Source organism: Vitis riparia, chromosome 2 (genome assembly GCF_004353265.1).
Source record: "Vitis riparia cultivar Riparia Gloire de Montpellier isolate 1030 chromosome 2, EGFV_Vit.rip_1.0, whole genome shotgun sequence".
Classification (NCBI taxonomy): Eukaryota; Viridiplantae; Streptophyta; class Magnoliopsida; order Vitales; family Vitaceae; genus Vitis; species Vitis riparia.
Window position 1 is genome coordinate 16262014 of NC_048432.1, and position 16429 is coordinate 16278442.

A 16429-nucleotide genomic window follows, 5' to 3' on the forward strand; every position below is an offset into this window, starting at 1 on the left:
GGAACCAAACATAGCCTAAATCTATTTTGTTTCCCTCGTATTTTCCTTCTAGTTTTGAGGAAAATACCATTGGAACTTTTTTTCCCATCTTTTCCCTGTTTCAGTCTTTATGATATATTCATCTTTCTTGTATGTCAAAGGCTTCATATGTAATCAATAATAGACAATCATATTGAGGAGAAATTACTAATTAGAGAGTAATGATTTTTATATTGAGGAGAAATTAGAGAGTAATGATTTGTTTAAGAAAACAGCATATTCGGATTCCCTAAAAATTTCACATTGAAGTAAAGATTGATTTAGTACTTGAGGAAAATGCTCAAAGATCATATCATACTGATGTTAATGTTGCTTGAAGGAATTGTGCAGAATAAAAGTTAGGGACCTTTTTTTTGGATGGGTAAAAGTAATTGTATTAAAAAGAAAAGTATACACGATGTATTAAAAAGAAAAAGAATTGAAATGCTCTAAAGTTTTAAAGCAGAAGAACTAGAAAATCTTTTTATAATTTGTATTGACTGCCCTAAACATGATGTCTTTAGGATTGTTTATATTCCACATGCTTTATATATATAAGAAGAAAATGTGACGGCCAAAAGGGAAAATCTCAAGTTGGTTTCAAGAACTTGGCATTAAGGTGGAGATACTAGGAGTGGGAAAAAGAATGATCTGGGACTTGTACCATGGTTCTTTCATCTTTAACACTCTCTATCGTATGGTGGGGCATTTCTTTCATCCATGGATATAAGCATGATTTAGCTAAACCATATTAAACCTCGCGTCTCTTCGTGTATGGCATAATTTGCTTTTACTTAGAGCCCGTTTGGTAGTGATTCTAGGAAACGCTTTTAATATTTTTAATACTTGAAATTTTTTATCATTCAAGTGTTAAAAATACAAAAAACGCTTTCTAGAATCACTCCCAATGCACTCTTATTCTTGCACAAATTGTGGCATCACTTCCACTCGTACAATAGTTTCCATGGGAATGGGCACTTCCAAATATTTGTCCTAAATAAGAAAGACTCAATGGAATAGAAAATAGCAGAATAGAGTTCAATGTTGTGCTTTCATGGATATTTTTCTGTTGCAAGTCCAGTTCAACTTACATTAAGCCTGTTTTTAGATTACCTGCACTTGAAAAGATTGTTCTGGTGGCTAGATTGAATGATTGTGTAAGCACAGAACATATCATTTATCTGACTGTATTATTATTATTATAACAATTTCTGTTTTTCACAATTTGAAATTTGAAATAGAAGCTGAAGTTGGAAAGAGATGAGTTTACCATGTTGAGTCCCTTCTGTACTCAGGCTTTTGCGCATCTAGAGTCACAAAATAGTTAGCTTGTACGTCTTCACTTGGACTACTATAAGAATCAGAGGGAAATTGGGGTTCAGCTCCATTTCATTTTAATGATTCTCAATGTTCTCTCAAAAAATCTAGTCATGTTATCGCTGAAGAAGAATGAGGCTTTTTTTTTAACCCTTTGTGTGGTGGTCAAGAAAATGAAGGAAAGATCTAGAAAGTGAACTTGCCCACTGGTGGTGTGGCTTGTGTGGTGAAGTGACATCATGCTGCAAGTTCACAGTTTCTCCATATTGAAAATTGATGCTTTGCAATTGGGTTTCTCTGTTCAACAAAAGACCATGCTTGCTTTCCACCATTTTACACATGATGAGGTCTGTGCCTTTTTGGGAAGGAAAATACATGCCAATAGATCTCAGATTATCAGTAACCCCTTAAAACTAAATGTTGGGTAATTGTTGTTTTCTTGCTTCTGCATTCTTCAATATTCCATGTGTTACATCAAATCTCAGAAAATTGTTCACTACAATCTAGCATCAGAACTGAAATCTGCAAAATGATTTGCTTCCACACAGTACTTTAGGTTATTGAAACATGTAGGAAAATACAACAGATGATCAGATCATGAGATGAAATTGCTCGTTGGGTTTTGATGTAAGTCTTACTTGTTTTTAAATGTGGGGCTGAATTTGAACTTCCTGTTCTCCATTATTTACTACCTACCTAAGTTGTGGAGAATGATCTTTTTGGTAGAGTTCAACCACAATTTGGCTTCTCTCAGACAGAGAAGAGCTAAAGTTTTCTGTTTCCATGGTTTCTCTATGCTCTGGTTTTCAGTCCATTTTAGTTTTGTTCTGGTTTACAGTTCAACCCTCTTTTCATTCCTTGTCTAGGGTTGCCATATAATATTGGTGATTTAGCTTGTGGAAAATGTTCACATTTGCCCCAAAGAAAGCACATTTTGAAGCTCCTTTCTTAAGTCCCCATAAATTATGGGGAGATAACAAACTCTTAATCTGTAATAGGGTTCATGTATAGCCAGCCATAAGCATATAATCTATACATCTGTATCAGTAATCATTTTTGATTCTTCATACCTTTCACTGGGTATTCATCACCAGCCAACTGCCGGTATTCCTAAATGTTGACGTCAAAGACATCTCATCGCACGCTTGGAATAGTCACAATTGTGACACTTAATGTCCTCAAAGTCATCAATTTCCCCATCCTTTTCTCCCTTAAGAGTGATATACCGCCTTAAAAATGGTTATTGAAGTCACAAGAAAATCATTAATCTATACCCTTTTTCATAGGGAAGAAAGACGTGGATTCATGATGTTCTTTAGAGAATTGTCAACTAAGATGACTACCTGCCTGCTGGTGATGCTACATGGCTGAAATAGCTGCAATAACTCTGATATTTTTTAAATTTGCATAGTAGTATGAATGCATGCTGATTATTGATCCTGACTTTGATATTACACTCATATTCTGAATTTATAATTGATAGGGTGTCAATTTGTGATTATGAATGCCGACGCCAGCATACCTAACCCTTGGTTGGTAGTGAATGCATATGAGGATTAATGCCTTGTCATTATGGAATCTGGTCTTGGACCGCTTGTTTGATGCATAATTAATCTGAATGCGGTTAGGACCTACGATTATGTGACATTAAATGTTGTGTGCCTCATCTTCTATGATGGTGGCCTATGTGTTAGAATAGGGTTCACGGTATTAGGAAAAGAGAGAACAGACTCATTAGAGAATAAACTGAAGAAAGATTAAATTATGAAAGAGTGGAATCCACTTGAAGATCAGAGCTTTTCAAGGTTTTCCTGTGGAAGCTTTAGGTGTTTTAGGTTGACTTTCCGTATCCGATTGCTGCAACTGAGTTCAGATTGATGAACTACAAAACATGTTCAAATAATTATTCTTATTTGGGTTGGACATAGCTTCTTTGACCAAAAGACTCATAAAGAAAGGTTCTATACTTTAGAACCGTTCTAGTTATCACATAGGAAATATTGTTTCACAGATTTTTAGGAAGAAGATATCATGCCAAACTTGCACTAAAAGAGACCTTACTTTGAAACAAAATTCTGAAAACTTGAAATAGGGCAACATTAGTAAATAAAAAATGACACCCTTTTCTATAACCCTGGGATTCAACCATGATATTTTAAATCTTCCCTGAACTTTCTTACCTTAAACAAACCCACCTTAGACATGTGCTGAAAGCTTAGGGGGACAAGACTAAACTCTATTTTGAATTAGCGCAAGGCAAGGATTAAAATAAGTATAGGTCCAAATCAAGAAAATTCCTCGAAAATGACATGATTTTCCAGGGATTTGTTTCTTCCAAACACGCCATCTCCAAGAAAATGAATTTCAAAATAATCTGCCTAGTCATTAGTCATCACCCTCTGCTGATAAAACTTTCTTTTTCCACAAGCACAAGTGAAAGAAAAAAACCCCGAAAACGTTTCATGAACACCAAGCTTATTCCTCTCAAGATTTCCCACCATGAAATCTTGGTTCTGTTTCAACACGCTTAAGCACCCCTGCTAAGGGGAGGGGAGGGAATGGAGCCTACCACTGGATTTTGTCCTTGAAGTACAACTTCTAAGAGCTTGGATGGAAACATGTGAAGCAGGAAGCCATTGAAAATTATAGCAAACATGTGCTCCACTTGTCAACCTACCATTGGACCACGTGTTCCATGAATGTACCTCAAGTCTCTTCCAATAATTATAGCACGTTAGTTTATCAACAACCCCAAATGGGCAAAGGCAAGATCCAATAACAGAGAGTCAACGCCCACAATCACAAGGGCACAAAGCCCTTCATCCAAGGGCAATTCATATTGGAACTCCACAAAGGACCATATTGGCCTCAAATATAAGTCCCAGGTTTAGTATAGGATGTGTGGAACAATGTATCAGTGTCCATATGCATTAAAGGAAACGACCTGCAAAGGTTTTTGGATCATTTGATGAGCATGGTGCTTGTATAGTGACCTGCAAAACAGATAAGAGTCTGTCAGAACAACTGCAGATATGAGTAGCATGCCTAAGAATGAAGCTTTAAGAGTACCAAAAGATGTTGCTAGGGCAGTTGGGGTATTTTGGGTAAGTGAGGATATGACTGCAAATTCTTTGAAAAGAAATGGGCAGTCCTGACATTTCAAGAGAATTAATTGTGAGTTTTTTGGCTCCATCTTGGCCTAAGGTTGCTGCCTGATCTCATATTAAAAGACTTCACACCTGCCTACATTAGTGACCAAACTCAATTCAAGCTGCCTCCTCTGCCTCTATTATCGCATCTTTCCTCTGCTGAACTTCATCACATGATTAAGGCCATGGGAATACAAAAACTCAGGTTTCCATTACTGATCTTCATAATCATGCTTGCCATCAGCCAGCTCTCCAGTTGCCGCCACATCCGCCAAGCTAGTGAAGAAGCTCAGCAGGCATCTAAAGCTGAATTCGAGCCCAGGTTTTCAACGCATTCATCTGCACCAGCTCCTGGAGAATACGGTGGAGATGAGATAGATCCAATTTATGGAGTTTCCCACCGATCCGTTCCAGGGGGACCAAACCCACTTCACAACTGATTAGCCTTTTTTGCAAATCTGATGTTATTGCAGTTATACCGAGTTTTTGCAGTTTACAGTGTAAATTTTGTTCTCTTTTCACTGCCAAAGATGTATAATACATACAAATTTGAAAAAGAATGTGAACTATTGTAACTCTTGAAAGATAGTAATTGTACTTAATTGAATACTTAATGACCATATGCATGCATAGAAGCTTGCAGGAATAGAAGAAGTTGCACTTCTGTATGTTGCCGGCTTTCTCTTTTCTTGCAGGGCATTGTTATGGGTCATTGAAGCCGGTGGCTTGGTCTAAGGGCAACTAACCCATCTGTAGAATCATGTAATAAAAAATTCATGACAGGCTTGGGGAGGAGACCAAAGTACAAAGGACGGCCAATTATATTTGGTTTAGTGACCGACTAAAGGTGTGAGCATTACAAATGAGGTCAAAACTCAAACACCTCAATAAAATAGATAATTAATTTCACTTTTATATTAGAATTTTTCTTCTTCTGTATCATTTTATCGCTAGCAGTCTGAATGGTGGGGCAAACTTTTGGCTCTTCTGGATATTTAAGGATTAAAGAAAAGATTTCAGAAACAGTTGTTCAGTTGCTTATTAATACATATTTATTGTTTTCTTGTTCTGCAGGTCAAACAATGCATTTGGATGGATTCCAAGATGCAACTTCATGACCGAAATGCATATAATTGGAGGAATATGAGGGGTTGATGCATATACAATTGCGATCTATACGTTTTTTTTCCCCTTTTTTCTGTTTGGGTTTACACGGGTAGAGCGCTTAGGATAGCAAGGGTTGCGGAAGGTTTGTCAGTTGGGCATGTGCCATATGCTTACCGACACACTGGAATGATCACTCAATGGGTCCCTAGGAAATTATTTTTCGTTTCCAAAAATCAAGTTGACTAGATGTTTAAACAACTAGATGATTATATGAAAGAAGGCGATATCTCTTTTCGTGTGATTCAACCCTTTTGTCTTTCGTTATCTTTGAAAATGGGGTTTGATTAGAATGTTTGAATCAACCAGACAAAGTTGATTTCTCGCAAGATCTCCACAGGCAAAAAAATCAAGCACCCGATAGCCACAGTTTATACCTGCGGTCCACATTTATGACTTGTTCCAAGAAAACAGCTTTTCTTCCAAGACACACTTTTCCTTTCCCATTTGGCCTAAGCATCTTTCATATTATGTTTAGATGGATAATTAGTTGTACACAAAAACAATAGATAACTTTCCAGATATAACTACAGCAGCTAATAGAGATGCAACATGAAATGAAAATCTATATTTGCTTTTCGGAAAGGAACTCATAATGTGCAAGAAGGGAGTAGTGTTGCTGATAAAAGACATCTAAATAAACAAAACGGAAGGACAAAAAGGGAAGTGTCAGCTTTGATTCTTAATGACTTACCCAAGCATTTGCCCCTGAAGTGCAGAATGAAGTGTGTAGGAGTCTTCCCTTTTAGAACCCTGAAAATATTCCACACAAAATATAAGATTTATATATTCCTTTATATATGGATTGAGTAAATGAGATGGGTAACCTACCTTGGTAGCAATGGATCCTTGCTACATAATCTCAGTACCCACCGGATCAACAGAAAAATGAATGGGAAGTGTTTTCTGGATGATCATCTGGAATTTAGACCTCCATATCTGTGTTGTCAAATTCAAAGGCAATTCATATTCTAACCATTTGATCTTTTTATCGACATAAATTGAAACAACTGCAGTTTGGGGTGCAATTCCGGGAGTTTTGACATTGCAATCAAAATTAAATGCCAATTACTTTTGGATTCATGCAAATTCTTTTGCCAGATAGAGTCTAGTTTTAGAAAATACAGGCATGTGAAATCAGGAATCTCATATTCATGCCAGAACAGCTTACAATTCATACCATAAGTCTAAGTGCCAATATGACATATTGATATCCTTACATCTTTGTATTCTGTGCTGCCCATGAATAACTCCAAGGCTTCAACTGCAAAGTGTAACAACAAATAGTACTTGTCAAAAAGGGAGGTCCCAAGTAACCAAATGTTCCAAAATGCAAGAGAGCTCACTTGACCGGAAGCGTGTCACTACACCATGTGTATATTCCTTGCTGCTGGGACAAAAATTCAAACCTGAAAATGGAATACTAGTAAGGAATAACGCATAATTAAAAGCATTGAATGGGTAGAATCTCTGCAATCTGCAAAGAAAAATATAACTGGATTCCCACAATGAGCATTAATTTTAGAAGAAATTTGAGGGATGTAGAATTGAATACTAAGTATACTTAAAAGAGAATTGCCAGACAGCAGTATGATTAATTACTGGAAAGACTCGTCGATTTACAAATTGTATTCTTGTATCAAACATACCTTGAGTAGATTGCACAATCAAGGATGGAAACTCCAAAATCAGCTCTGCAAGAGAAGCCAAAGCGTCTTCTGCAGGCCCTCCAAATTTGCTCTCAACAAATGAAATTAGGAGTATGAACTCCACACCATAGTTGAATTCCTGTCACCAAAAGTAATTAAGCTTTCTTCAGTTACAGTAAAACCAGTAACAATGCACAAAAGCTTTATTGCAATACATGGAACTGACTTGAAACTAGAAAGGGATAATCAAGATTCCAGTTAGCTAAACAAAAATTCCAACAAAGAATGGCAACTAAATAAAATCATTTTCGAACATCTAAATGTACTTGTTATGCTAGATTTAAATTTGTATGAGAGTGGTATATAGATTCAGTATTACGGGAATTAAAACATAAGTCCACTAGCAAGGCGAGTCATAATTTCATGTAAAGAAGCAAAAATCAGCAAATTCAGAAGAATAATACAGGCTCGTATGTCACCTCTCCTTTCCGGAATATGGGGAGGATATCATCTTCTACTTCAGACTCAAAATCCACATGAATTAGGCCCTGTCAGTATGCAGAAAAGTTGAGTCCAATAAGTTGCTTAAGTGTATCACACCGTTGATAAGAAATTTCAGCAGGAAACTGGGTGTTGGTGTTTACATGTAAGGGCGTACATGGCAGTAAGGCATTACATGCTCTCTGAGAACTCCCAAGTAGAAAGGGTTTTCATAGAACTTTCCAAGGTCTTCCTTTCTTTGAAAACGCATGTAGACAGCATGGGTATAGTTTTCAATGTTTTGATCAGAGATACGTCCTGCGGGAGTAAATAGGAGTCATAGGACATCCAGTCACCGAGGATGGTTTGAAGCATATATGTTAAAAGATATAACTACAGACATTATATGGCAGACACCCCCCACCGACTCATGTGCCAGTGCACATTCAGTAACTGTAATACATTGAGTCTGCACCTAGTGTCTAGGATCAAAACTAGTAGAACTAAGTCAAAAAATAAACTTGATATGAATATCTGAAACCTCAAATAGAGGAAATTATTCTTCAGAGTTGTTAGGCGTGATTCATGTTGCCATATAAACCAACAAGAGCTGGTATAGATGATTACTGCCTAAAATTTCGATCTTTTTACTAGATGTCAAAGCCAACGATTTATGATCATGCACAATGAAAATTGATTTCCTCACTTAACATCAATGATGAGAGATAAACCAAATACGCCAAATATCAAAATTTTCAAGCTAGTAATGCAATCTGTATGCAATGTGCAACTGCATATCATTCAGAGACAAAAACTTACCTAATGTGATTGCAATAATGCCACGCATTTGGTATTGGGTTGTGTAAAGATAATCCAGCATATCCTTCTCTTCCTCTTCAGACAGATTCTCCTTTGCTTTGAGCAGACATATGTGTTCCACAACTTTTCTGTGAGAATATTAATAATCTTACCTATATATCACTGCAGAGCAATCTTATCTTTATCCTAAAACATATGCATTGGAATGGTTCACATAACATACATGTGATGCGCTATGGTAGCCACAGATTAGTAAGCAATAATATAGCCAGAATCTACAGATACAAACAGTACTATATCACGATGCTTAAATTAAAGAGAGTGGACCTACAACAACATATACTGATCAATGAATCAATCTTGCACCTACCAAATGGCTTATCGCCAACCAATTATGTCATCCCTATATTTTTGCTTGACAAATCACAGATTTCTTTTCATGCATGATTAGTTGTTTTGTCACAGATATATGAGAAAATTCATAAGATCTAATAAGAGAAAAAGAAAATATTTGACTCTGTAAAGCTAACTATTTTCTAGCAAGCGATTGTGACTCCAATCCTATGTATACTGTCATTGGCACATGTTTGTCAATTCCTCATACAGCTTTCCTGCATTCTTCTGTTTGGCACTTGCACTCCTGCCAATTATTGTACTCATGATGCTAAATTTGTTGGGGTTAAAGAATAAAGAAAAAACCTCTTCCCCTCAGTGTCATTGCTCGAGTTCTGCCCCACAGAAGCTGAAAATATCGCTCCCCGTTTCTTTCCATTCGAGAATTGCACGTTCACACCTCCATTCAATCTCAAAACTGAGAGATAAAATAAAGATGAAAAGATGAAATAAATCAAGTAAATTAAAGAGATGCGTGCTATCCTGGACCTAAAGTATCCTGAACCAGACCAATTTCTGTGTTTGGTTTGCACAGAAAGCACGGGAAAAGAGAGAAATCAATCTTAGTCAGGGCTAAATCCTAAAATCCCCACTCCAATGACCCCTACTAATACAACTCTTGGGTTTAAGTGAGGCCGAGTTTTTCATTCTCCAGAAACCCAAAAATGTAAAAAAGAAGCTTTAAATTTCTCAAAAACCGAACAGAAGGTAGGAGGAAAAGGATGAGGAAACTCACCATTATATAATTTTCTGGAAGAAGAAAGGAAGGGGGAAGAGATTGGCTGTCTGAAGAAGCAGTGAGTGGTTGAGGGACTGAAAGTAGGGGTTTGAATGCACATTGTGGAGCACATTTTTGACCAGCCCTCTCCTCCTCTGAAGCAATGGGTTTGCTTTCGGGGAAAGGAAGGAGAGAAAAGAGAGAATTGTGGTGCTCAAGAGATTTGGAGAGCAATAAAAATATGGGTGGTTGAGGAAAAACGACCTTTTAAATATCATTGGCGCCTTTATTAAGTTCTTTTTTTTATTTTTCTTTTTATTACCAAATTACCCTCCATATTAAAGATTTTTTATTTTTAATTTTGTATAGTTACTCTTTTCATTGAAAGAGCCTACAAATGGCTGTTGGCATTTATACCTTTAATTTGCCAAATATTTGGGCGAATAAATTTCAGCCTCTTCAATCCTTAATATCATCAACAAATACGATGATTGGATCAATTCTGATCCTATTGAAGTGGAAGTTTCAGTAATGGGTCTTTGCCCTGTTTACTTTTTTTTTTTTTTCTGTTTTCTTTTCCTCAATTTCTTTATCATTGGCTTCATAAAATGGTCTGACAGTCAATACAATAACAGATAAACTCACAATTGATTATAGCACAATTAAAAAATGAAGAATTTGTCCTGAAAGGGCTCTGAACTTAGGGATGGGTACAGAGGAATTCAACTGGAATGTAGGCCGTTCATATGCTGCAGGACAACCAACGCCTGACATGTACATAGCCCATCTAGAATTAATCGAAGAACCCTGAACCAACTTGCTCATGAGTTCGGTGCTTTGAAGGATCACCATTATCTACTTTGAAGAATCACCATCCTTGAGACTCTGGAAGAGCTCTGGAAGGTGGGCATTCGTGAGCTTGGTTCTCTTGCTGATTTCATGCTTCTTCTTCTTGGGCTTAGACTTGGAGGCAATTCCATGAACCTGAGCCATGGCCCTCCTCTTGGCAGTGTTTGTAGCAGGCTTCATCCCATTCTTCTGCAGATCCTTCTCTATATCAAGCATGTCACGGGGAAGTTCAATGGTTCTGAAGAACTGCTTGAGGTCATCATCCACTTTGATGGGCACCCGGGGATCATTTGGATAAGCAATGTCCTCCTGTGAATCAAAGTTCGACAGCAGCCAAACCTGCCCTGCAGCTTTCAAAGCCTAAAAAATTAAAAAGATCATTGTTAATATGATAGTGTTAAGAGAACCTTTTATCTTATAAAGCTTATCATAAGGTGGGCACATGCAATTTGAATATTACATCAACTAATAACACAGGCCAAAAACCTTCATCAACTAGAGGCAATAGAAGTTACATTATGAAAGAATCAATCCTCTGCTTACAGCCATCAGATGAGGTATTCTAATAATGGGCTGCCTTTGGTTTCAATCTCACTTGCAATTCCGCTTAGATTAAAGTTCAATTTACATGTTACAGCAGAACTCTGAATGTAGTTCCTTACAGGATGTTTAAAAATAAAAATAATGGCTTCTTTAGCGGGCAAACTGAACATTGAAAAATAATAATAAAAAATACTTCTTTGGCGGACTTCAGGTGCTATGAACATGTTTCTCAGAACTTGCCTGGTACAGTATTAATTTATTGTAATAAAAATAAATATCACATCACATAAATTTCATCAAAGATTATGTATACCTGTAAATCTTCCATCACACTTGGGTACGAGTCCTTAAGGTCAATGACTGCAATGCCCTCTGGAAATTTTCGTACTAAGACAAGCAGCTGACTCCTGTCCTTTAAGTCATGCTTGGACTGTAAACAAACAAAAAATTGAATAACTATCTGCTTAAAAAGATAAAAGGAAAAAGTATACTCATAAATTTATGATCCATAGACTCCCTTAGACATTCACGATAAGTGATCAATACTAAAACTAAATGCAAGCTTGTTTAAACAGGGTTCACAAGTGTATAATATTGAGAGTTACCTTGTACGCAAAGCGCTTCCCATCATAGCTCACTTTTGGATTATTCCTCAAACTGTCAAAGACAGCTTTGTTGGCATTAGTATCAACATAACATGCTTCGTTTATTTGTTCCGGTGTAAAGGCTTGCCTTGTCTGGAAAATGAACAAAAACAGAGTTAAGAGGTTTAGAGGGTTTGGTATTTTCTTTTACCTATTTATCAGGAAGTATTAAATGAATAAAGGAAAAGAGAGTCAGATTTTCACCTCTAGCAGCAAGTCTATGACACGTTTAATCTGAGCTCCAACAGGGGCTTTCCTTATGCTGTTAATATGTTGGAGTCTCTCAGTATCATTGGAGAATTTTACTGCAGGTGTAGGAGGTTTTGTAGGAGCTGCTGGGGTAAACTTCTGAGGCACTGTGGGCTTAGAAGATCCTGCCTTGGCTGCAATGCTGGTGAGAGTCGATTGGCACTTTTCTTGTTGCTTCTTGAATTTAGCTAAACTTTCTTGCAAGGCCATCTGAGCATAAAATTTATACTCAATAGTTAATACTCAAATTTCCTAGAAACTTATATAAAAGACACACAAAAGAATATTTCAAGTTGGAGACATGAAATGTTGGTCTAGAATTCACTCAATCTCAAAACCATGACTCCAAGAAAGTAGCTACCCATGTGAATCATTAAGGAAAAAATAACCAGTTAGATATTGAGATATGAATAAAATTATATTGAAAAAATAACTAATTAGATACTTGAGATATAACTAAAATTATATTGAAAAGTTAACTGGTTAGATATTGAGAGTAACTAAAATTACATTAAATAGAAAATAAGTGATCTCTATAAAGGGGTCATGCATTAGTAATTGCGGTATCTGCAGCTGAATTAAATAGCATTCACACCGATATTTTCTCTTTCTTGGGGGAAGATTGGAAAATAAGTACTGTAAGATCCATCAATTGATAATCAACCTGTCTGGTAAAAGATCCCACTATCAACAAAAGAAATGCGACAATATCTTCTTTGGCATAGAAGCTAACCTGAAGGGTAGAACTCATAGAAGCTATTTCCTTTGGCCATGGAATCTAAGCTAAAAGGTAGAACTCATACAACAATCTCAAACTCATGGGTGGTTGCACACACAATGAACATGCAGGATGCATCCAAAGGGCACCAGCAAAGCAAGAAGGCAAGCCTCATTGCTTATCCATGTAAGTTTTATTTTTTAAAGCACTGTTTTAATCCACAATTATTGACTAATCACAACTAACAGGATGAAATACACCATTCATCAATTGGTTCCATCATTTATAAATGATGAAAAACATGAAACATGTTCTTCTATTTTCTTTAATTTTTGAATTTTTGATTCCTATCATTGAATCATTTTTTGGTACATGGGAATAAGAATGGAAATAGGATGGGAATTGAGGTGAGAGTGAGAGTAAGATTTGGTTTCCATACTAATGAATTTTTTGTTCCTATTCCCATTCTAAAAAAACAATCCAAGCACATTAATGAATGGGAAATTCTAGAGTTCCACATTGGCCTAGTGTCTTTCTTAATTGGTGGATCATAACATTGATATTCAATTTCTGTCTTTTTTTCTTCCTTGTAACTGGATGTTTTCATCATAGTTTCATCACTTCATTTTCAGGCTCAGTTTGACTCGTATGCTAAATTCATACTGATACAACATGAAAGTTTGCCTTCTCAACCGTCTTAAATCTAGATCAAGGGAAAAGGATTACAATTTAAATAATTTGACTCCTTTGTCCAAAGCAAATTCTTCTTGCAAAATTTCATTTACAGGCCTGGAATAATGTATTCTCTTTCTTTCCTCCATAGTCAGGAGGGCCAAACAAAGATCCCCAATTTATAAAGCCCTTAGCCTTCCTTTCATTTCCTCATTTTTCTCGGCAACCCAAGCAAAACTCAACAAGCCCCCAAGCAATTTCGAAAACACTCACCCACCCAACCATCGTGAAATAAAATAAGAATTTTATTTTCCACGAGACGAAGCATCCCAATTTTTCCGGAAAAAAAGGAACAGAACAAAAATAACCCAATCAAAACTCGAACCAATCTCGAAACCTACGACTGAAAACGAAACTAACCGACCTGAGATGATGAGAGAAGGATGCGCGGTGGCGAGATGTGCACAGAAGGATGGAGCTTCAGAGTGAAAAGCCTTGATTGGCAGAGTCGATTGAGAGAGTCTCAAAAGAGATGGATTAGGGTCTTGGAACAAAACGATGCGTTCAATCTAATATGCCTTAAGCATGTAATTTTTTCTTTATTTTAAATATAGAAATTGTTTTGTAAGTTTTGGCAAATAAACTTAGAAATGGTAGAAAAAAATTATCCATTGACTTAATTTTTTTTTATTTATCAATAAGGAAACTAATTTTATTATTGGGATATTGAACTTTTATCACATTAATTTATTATAAGAGCTACAAATTAATATTTATTGTACTCAATTTCTCACTTTAATAGTAGGCTAGGCTCTTAAGGTCTTTTGCCTTCTAAGTAAATCCCATGGATTAATCACACGTAAAACCGTGATTTTAGTCATAATGGAAGATATAATCTCGTAGTCGCCTAGCTTTTCATATGTTTAAAAATATACAAGATAGTTATATTAAATATATAAAATATTTTTCATATTTTTATTAACATCGATAAAAACACACAAGTATACTTATCATAGACATGTTTATACAAGTTTGGAACAACAGGTACAAATACACTTAGTACACTGATGTGTGTTGAAAGCAATATTGATATTTGTTAAAAGTAACATTAATATATATTGAAAATACACTTGATGGGAAGGACCTACCATCCTCTATTGATTTAGGATAAGGTAAATTATCATCATGGTTTGACAAGCCTTTTAGCTGCTCCAAAAGCCTTAAGCCATTTTTCTTAGGGTCGGGAGGATTCGAACCCAGGCCACAAGGCTTGGGTTGAATCGTGGCTACTAATAAACCAAATTCACTTTTGTAAGTAAATATTCACAATAAATATGTTAAACTTTATTATTAAAAAATAAATTAATTCTAATTATTTTATTTTATATTTCATTTAATTGATTAATAAAAGTATAAAAACCAACACTATGATTTTCTTAATAAGTCTTTTTTATATCATTTATATGATAATTAAATATAAAAATAAAAATATTAAAAAATCATATGCATTATTATTTATTTTACATTATTGAATGCATTTAAATTAAATAATCATAGTTTTAATATTAAATATATCATCATTTATCTCATTAATCTTATTTTAAAAAATTACTATCACTTCACTTTTAAATTTTTTACATTTATCCTTCTAATTTTGAATGTTTTTATTTTAAAATATTAAAAATATAATTTTGTTCAAAAAAAATACTAAAATATAAAAAAATAATGAAGTTCTAATATTTTATAAATTAGAATTAATTTGATAAGAAAAATAATAAATTATATATTAAGACCGATATATCTTTGTTTACTGATATTTTTCTCTTTAATCATACTTATGTGAATTATACTTACAAAATAACTTTAATAAATGTATTTTTACTTATTTTATCATTTAATGGAGTTTTTCCAAATATTTACATGAATTTTGAATAATTTCTTTTCATTGATATTTCTTCGATATATCCATAAATATCGATATATCCGTGTTTACTGATATTTCAAACTATAATTATCGTTGTTACATGTCTTATGCAATAGTGAAGTCATATGAAATGCCTGAAAGTTTTTGTGTACTAATTACACAACTCTTAGAAAAGAGGATATCACTCCATAAAAAAAGTATCATTGATGAAAGAGTATTCCCTCGAAGGTGTACTATTTTTTATTGGTTCATATGAAATGTGCGTAACTTTAATGTGCAAAATTTTTAATTCTAATAAAATTAAGAGAAAAATAGTATAAAATATTGAATACATTTTTTATAAAAAAAATTATTTTTTATTTTTATTTTATATAAAAAATTCAAAATTTTAACCAAGGAAAAGGTTAGAACCACAATGAAAATCTTATTTTATATAAATAAAAATTAAACATTTTGATCAAACAAAAAGTTAGAACTACAATCAAATTAACAATGATCATTGATTTTGAATGAAAATTTAAAAAATTTAAAAATATAAATAATAAAATAGTATGATAATGATATTTTTATTTAATTTATATGATAAGATTTATTTTATTTAGCATGAATATATAAAATCTTATGTCCCAAACATTTAAATTTGTTCATTACATATTTATTTTTACATTAATTTTTCTTATTAATTATATTATTATTGTTTTGTATTTAAAGTATCCATAAATAATTAAAATCAATAAATATGAAAAAATAAAAGAGTGAAAAAAATAAAATTAAAAAATTTATTGAGAGGATGTATAGCTAGCATATTTATAAAAAAAAATCCAAAGGTGGCATGACATTAATTTATTGATATATTATTTTTAAAATAATTATGTACAAATAATATCATTAAAATTTAAAATTATAAAATAAGTGTGTAAATACTATGTATTAAAATTGATTATTTAGTAATTAATACTTTTATTTACGTAAAATTAAAGCTTATTATAAAAATATTTAAATTTAAAGATTTGGTATTACTTCAATAAAAATAAATTACTATTTTATTTATCAACATCACACTTTTACATGTTTCATTATTATCTCTCTTTTTTTCTATTTTGAGGATGTCAAATAAAAATCC

General features: G+C 34.1%; 2 protein-coding genes and 1 long non-coding RNA gene across 7 annotated transcripts; 1 reads left to right on the forward strand and 2 right to left on the reverse strand.

Annotated features, from left to right (window-relative positions):
* Positions 1 to 4026: 4026 nt before the first annotated feature.
* On the reverse strand, positions 4027 to 9927 carry LOC117904069 (stress-response A/B barrel domain-containing protein UP3). 4 transcript variants are annotated; one of them, XM_034816606.1, is made up of 12 exons: positions 9726 to 9927; positions 9296 to 9407; positions 8597 to 8724; positions 7956 to 8095; positions 7777 to 7845; positions 7298 to 7436; positions 6995 to 7057; positions 6869 to 6912; positions 6480 to 6587; positions 6343 to 6401; positions 4575 to 4835; positions 4027 to 4328 (listed from the first exon to the last, which is right to left on the reverse strand). In XM_034816606.1, the coding sequence occupies exons 1-9, from the start codon at positions 9838 to 9840 to the stop codon at positions 6501 to 6503; spliced, it is 897 nt and encodes a 298-aa protein (XP_034672497.1). In that variant the 5' UTR covers positions 9841 to 9927; the 3' UTR covers positions 4027 to 4328; positions 4575 to 4835; positions 6343 to 6401; positions 6480 to 6500. The 4 variants fall into 4 exon arrangements, with proteins under 4 accessions (XP_034672497.1, XP_034672484.1, XP_034672491.1 ...); XM_034816593.1 differs by lacking the exon at positions 4575 to 4835; XM_034816600.1 differs by having other exon boundaries at positions 4038 to 4835.
* LOC117904096 lies at positions 4929 to 5897 on the forward strand. 2 transcript variants are annotated; one of them, XR_004649562.1, is made up of 2 exons: positions 4929 to 5351; positions 5559 to 5897. It is a non-coding gene; the product is annotated as an uncharacterized LOC117904096 (long non-coding RNA). The 2 variants fall into 2 exon arrangements; XR_004649561.1 differs by having other exon boundaries at positions 4929 to 5331.
* Positions 9928 to 10307: 380 nt separating the features above from the next.
* On the reverse strand, positions 10308 to 13931 carry LOC117927276 (general transcription factor IIE subunit 2). The gene is made up of 5 exons (XM_034846739.1): positions 13807 to 13931; positions 11948 to 12202; positions 11705 to 11836; positions 11413 to 11529; positions 10308 to 10916 (listed from the first exon to the last, which is right to left on the reverse strand). The coding sequence occupies exons 2-5, from the start codon at positions 12200 to 12202 to the stop codon at positions 10563 to 10565; spliced, it is 858 nt and encodes a 285-aa protein (XP_034702630.1). The 5' UTR covers positions 13807 to 13931; the 3' UTR covers positions 10308 to 10562.
* Between the last annotated feature and the right edge of the window lie 2498 nt (positions 13932 to 16429).